We start from the raw sequence: 5,469 nt of genomic DNA, 5'->3' as shown, positions 1-5,469 counted from the left end.
TGTTTCCGCATGATTTATGTAATATCATATGTATCATAACCTAACAAGGTACCCGTACCCATCATGGGTGGCGGGTATGGGGGTGAGATTTTTAGGCGGATACATGGGTGGAGGGACTATATATCCTCTGCACCAATCCCGACTCTTTGCCGAAACCATCTCTAGCTGAATAAAGTAGATGTTGGAGATGTTAAGTGGTGAGTATGACTACTGAAGTAAACAGCGGATGGAAATAAGTTTATGTTTGATACGGGATGGACGGGGATTAAAATAATTTTATCTGTATGCACACTTATTTGTTTTAAGTTTTTTTTGAAAAAAATAAGACATTGAACGAGACAATAAATCTATCCAGTATCCGTCATTAACTTAATTCGAATAGTATATGTAAGATCTATTTAGGTGATCATTGTTTACAACTATAGTTTAGATGTCATGTAAATTTAATATGAGATCATATAAACGGTGCATCGCACGGGTATTATACTAGTTTTTTTCACTATGTAGGGATTAATATGATTATAATACAATTTCAACTTTGCTAGAAATAACTTAGCAACCTTGAATTGTTTAGATTATAACATATTACGTACAACTGTACAAGACATTGGCCATCACAAAATACAAACAGTGTCCTAAAACAATAAGTATACTAAAAAAAGTTGGGATTCATTTACTGAATCAACTATTGTAAATGCATGCAGGACAATATGGTGGGTTTTTTTGGGAATTTTACACTAGTTTATATGTCATCATTTTAAGATAAAATTCTTTACGAATTGAATGGGGAGGATCCTAAGTCATACCACAAAAAAGATGCAGCTAATAAGTCAATCTGTTTTATTTTTCAGAAAGAGAGACCAGTCCATAACTTTTAAATGAAAGAGTTAGATCGATATCATCACTCACTTAAAGTATTTGGTTTAACATATAGTATAAACAAATAAAACAGCGCAATTATACGGGTTATATTCTAATTCAAAATAATTATCAAAAACAAAAAGACAAATCAAACTGGCTTATCTATCTTACACTAGTACACTAAATTCAACGTGATGTATATCATCTAATAGTCACATGGTAGTAACCAGACGTGAAAAATTAAAATGATACAACTATATATAACGGAAGAAGTACTGATACATCCCGTAGTTCACACGCTAGTTGTAAATGTTAAACATGCACTATGGAATTGAATCAAACAAAAACATAAAGTGAACAACAATGACTAGATCGAACCATCATTTCTCAAATGCAAAGCAAAGCACCCAAAAATTCACAATATGAAGTGGACTCATTTCCTTCCTTTTTGCTACATCCCATTTACCAATTAAAACTTCGTTATCCCAAATTCACACTCTTTCTCCAAAAATGGGAAACTGTTGTTCTTTAGACTTTTGGTGTCCAAGAACTTATGAAATTTCAATCTCAACTTCCTCTGACACTTCTCCAAGAAACAGAAACAGAAATAGAAACAGATCATACTATAAACCACCACCACTTCCTCCCTTACAACCACCACCACTTCCTCCTCCTTCCTCGTCGTCTGCGGCACCGGGAATTGGTCCTATTCTAAACAAACCATATGTTGACATCACATCAACCTACCATCTAGAGAAAGAGCTAGGAAGAGGGCAGTTTGGGATAACATACTTATGTACAGAAGTTTCAACAGGGTTGAAATATGCATGTAAATCAATATCTAGGCTAAAACTAAAGCATAGAAAAGATATTGAGGATGTTAGAAGAGAGATTTTAATAATGCAACATTTAAGTGGACAACCCAATATTGTTGAGTTTAGAGGGGCTTATGAAGATAGAAATAATCTATATTTAGTCATGGAGCTTTGCTCAGGTGGAGAACTGTTTGATAGGATTGTGAGTAAAGGTGGCTTTTCAGAGAAGGAAGCTGCTGTAATATTTAGACAGGTTGTTAATGTTGTTCATGTCTGTCATTTTATGGGTGTCATGCATAGGGATTTGAAGCCTGAGAATTTCTTGTTGGTTAACAAGGATGAAGATTCTTCTTTGAAGATCACTGATTTTGGCCTCTCTGTCTTCATTGAAGAAGGTTAGTACGAGTAACTATTTGCCTCTGTAAATAATAGGCCATATTTGTTTTCGAGTCATTTTTAAGGAACTTTTCAAATTTTAACTTGCTAAATTTAGAAAGTGGTCTAGTCATCTGTGATGATGCACTATAGAATGTAAATGTGGTTGATCATGATGTGATGGAGGATTATATTCTTTTAGGAAATTATATGAATATTCCTAAGATGCATTACTTTGGACATTAATTCATTCTGAAGGAAAGTATACTTGGTAAGCATACAAGATAAGTATCATTGAGTTTGCTTGGCAGTAGTCAGTATAGGTGCAACATAACCCTCCTGAAATCGAAACAACTGTTTGATATATAATTAAGCAAGTGTGGACTCTGAAAGAGATTGCTCATTATGGTTAAGTAGGATTATTTAAGCTGATATTGAAGCTATTGTTACGATTGATGTGATTGTCTAGCATCCGTTAAGTAGATAACAACAATATATTCCCCTCAAACATACAGTTGCTTTTCTAATTAATCATTTCTATCTGAGTAATGACTGTTCTTATTTATAGGACTAGCTTAATGTCTCATCACATGTTTTGATCATGTTAATTAATGTCTGATGTAGATAGTTTTGTCCTACAGTTATCTGATATGCTTACATGAAGTTGTGTTGTTGAAAATGACATGAAGTTACAGTTTCTCATGTCCTTCAACAGTTATCTTGGTCATTATAGGACTAATATTGGAAACTGCGGGCATTTACAGAATATGTTTATGGATCATATACTGTTACAGTTCCTTATGTCCCTTTTCCATAGTGTCATCTTTTATGAGATAGAATTTTGACTGAATAAAACTGTCAAATATTTTAGCATATGTTATTAAATTTTGGCACTTAGTATGATGATGGAGTTATTTGAGGTTCATCCATAGATAGAGTGAGCAGTGAAATGAAAAATGCAGATAAGGTTTACAAGGAACTTGTTGGAAGTGCATATTATGTGGCGCCAGAGGTTTTGCTGCGCCGGTATGGGAAAGAAATAGACGTGTGGAGTGCTGGAATCATTTTGTACATTCTTCTAAGTGGAGTTCCTCCCTTTTGGGCTGGTAAGCATAAGGCATATACTTTCCTCATTTCATATAACTCCGTTCTGTAACTTGCCGTTATTGAAAATTTGAAACTGTTTCAGAGAATGAAGCTGGGATATTTGATCAGATACAGAAAGGGAAGCTTGACTTGGAAACCCCTCCATGGCCTTCAATTTCTGATGGTGCCAAAGACTTAATTTCTAAAATGCTTGAGAGAAACCCTATGGCGCGTATAACTGCTGCACAGGCACTTGGTATGTATGTTTTTTTTTGTGTTCAACTAATTAAGCTAGGTTGATAATAAGGACATATTATTTCCTATGAATCAGAACATCCATGGCTCAGAGAAGACGGTGATGCTTCAGAGAAACCTATGGACAGTGCTGTACTGATTAGGATGAAGCAGTTCAGAGCAATGAACAAACTCAAGAAGCTAGCTCTTATGGTAAACATGCTGAGTTCCTTTTACATTATTATTTATTAGTGCAGTTGTATTAACATGATATTCCATCCTATGTCGGTAATATATTTATTTCTGAATGATGGATGTGAAATTGGATTGATGAAGGTCATGGCAGAAAATCTTTCAGACGAAGAAATAAAAGGTTTAAAAGAGATGTTCAACAACATTGATACTGACAGAAGCGGTACAATCACGCTACAAGAACTTAAACATGGTTTGGCAAGGCTAGGCTCAAAGCTAACAGAATCAGAAATAAAGCAGCTAATGGATGCTGTAAGGACTTGGATCAACCTTCAGAATTTATTTTATTAAGTGTTTAAAGTAATGTGCTAGTATTAAATCCTTGTTATCAGGCTGATGTTGATAAGAATGGAACTATTGATTACATGGAATTCATCACGGCTACTATGCATCGACATAGACTGGATAAGGAAGAGAATATGTACAAGACTTTCATGTACTTTGACAAGGATGGCAGTGGGTTAGTCTGCTACAACATGCATATTTTATTTCATCTTCTGTTTTTCCTTAGGTGATGTTGAAGTTAAAGTTATACTAAAGATTTGGTTTTAAAACTTTGTTTGGCATTTTAGATTTATAACAAGAGAAGAGCTGAGACAAGTCATGACAGATTTTAAGATGGGAGACGAGGCAACTATCGATGAAATTCTGGATGATGTAGACACTGACAACGTAATATTTCTCTCTTATTTAACTTTTCCTGCAGCCTTGCATTTGTTATAGTGACAGATTATGGATGATGTAGACACTGACAGATTATGTTTGCGTGCAGGATGGAAGAATAAATTACGAGGAGTTTGTAGCAATGATGAAGAAGGGCACAGCAGATTCTGATGGAAAGCAAAATGAATTATTTGTGTATAAGTGAAATGTGTAACAGGGAACAAGGATGCAAACAAACAATCATTGGTGCATTGCTTTTTATTCTCATTATCTTCTTTACTTTGTAAGGCTTTTTTTTTTGTCCCTGAAGCTAATAAAGTGTCTTGTATATTATTCTACTTCTTATTTATTTTATCTCAATGATTGAACGAGAATGGTTCTCGACCCTCGTGTCTCTCAATCTCAAATCTTGCTTCGTGTCTCTCGACCCGACTTTCTCATTAAACTAGCAATTTCGACCGTGCAATGCATGAGAACATTATTATAGAGTGTTTGAAAAACTTAAATCATTTGATTTGTAATTTGTTTCAAGTTCAAGTAAAAAAAAAAAATCGAAAATAAAGAAATGTATCCCCTCACTCCGGAAATGAGGCATACACAAAAAAAATAAAAATAGAAAAGTAGCTGTTTCTCCCTTGCTTGTCTACACTTACACCACATATGTTGTTTGTTCTTAGTGATTGCATTTGTGCCTTATTGAGAAGGTTAGTGCAAGTTGAAGTAGTTGATGGATACTAGCATGTGATGTATTGTAGGTCACTTTGCAAAGCATGTGTGTATTGTCCTCCCATTGATTGTTGAAGCTTCACCCCATACCCAATATTGTTTGCACATTTTTCCGCCACAAAGAACACCCAACAGGAATAAAGTACTCTCGAGATGAGTATGTTTAGTTTGATTGCAAGCATTTTCTAGAACTTTGCCAAGTCTGGAGTAAGTGAATCGTCCGGATCATTTGAGCACATTAGGCTCACCCACAATACACACTTTGTCATGAGAGAGCACGCTATCAAGTGAACTTTGTTGAGCTTCGCGAGCTTTAGGCAGACACACGTAGGGGCTGTTTATTCTATCGTATTATTGTTTTTTGGACTTTGAATGTAAGTTTTAAGCCTTTGGCGAATTCCGTTTAGAAATCGCCAAAAACCCCAAACTTGGTCCTGTTTATTGAAAAAGGTAACCT

At 35.0% G+C, this 5,469-nt stretch overlaps 1 protein-coding gene across 1 annotated transcript; it reads left to right on the top strand.

The window, feature by feature from the left end:
* Positions 1 to 1,175: 1,175 nt before the first annotated feature.
* LOC110777155 (calcium-dependent protein kinase 29) lies at positions 1,176 to 4,670 on the top strand. Its single transcript, XM_021981768.2, has 8 exons — positions 1,176 to 2,071; positions 3,014 to 3,157; positions 3,241 to 3,393; positions 3,469 to 3,584; positions 3,708 to 3,875; positions 3,956 to 4,083; positions 4,196 to 4,295; positions 4,396 to 4,670. Exons 1-8 carry the CDS (start codon positions 1,372 to 1,374, stop codon positions 4,489 to 4,491), a joined length of 1,605 nt encoding a protein of 534 aa, XP_021837460.1. The 5' UTR covers positions 1,176 to 1,371; the 3' UTR covers positions 4,492 to 4,670.
* Positions 4,671 to 5,469: the final 799 nt, after the last annotated feature.

This window comes from Spinacia oleracea, chromosome 6, assembly GCF_020520425.1.
Source record: "Spinacia oleracea cultivar Varoflay chromosome 6, BTI_SOV_V1, whole genome shotgun sequence".
Lineage (NCBI taxonomy): Eukaryota > Viridiplantae > Streptophyta > Magnoliopsida > Caryophyllales > Amaranthaceae > Spinacia > Spinacia oleracea.
This window is presented reverse-complemented; position numbering and strand designations above follow the sequence as displayed.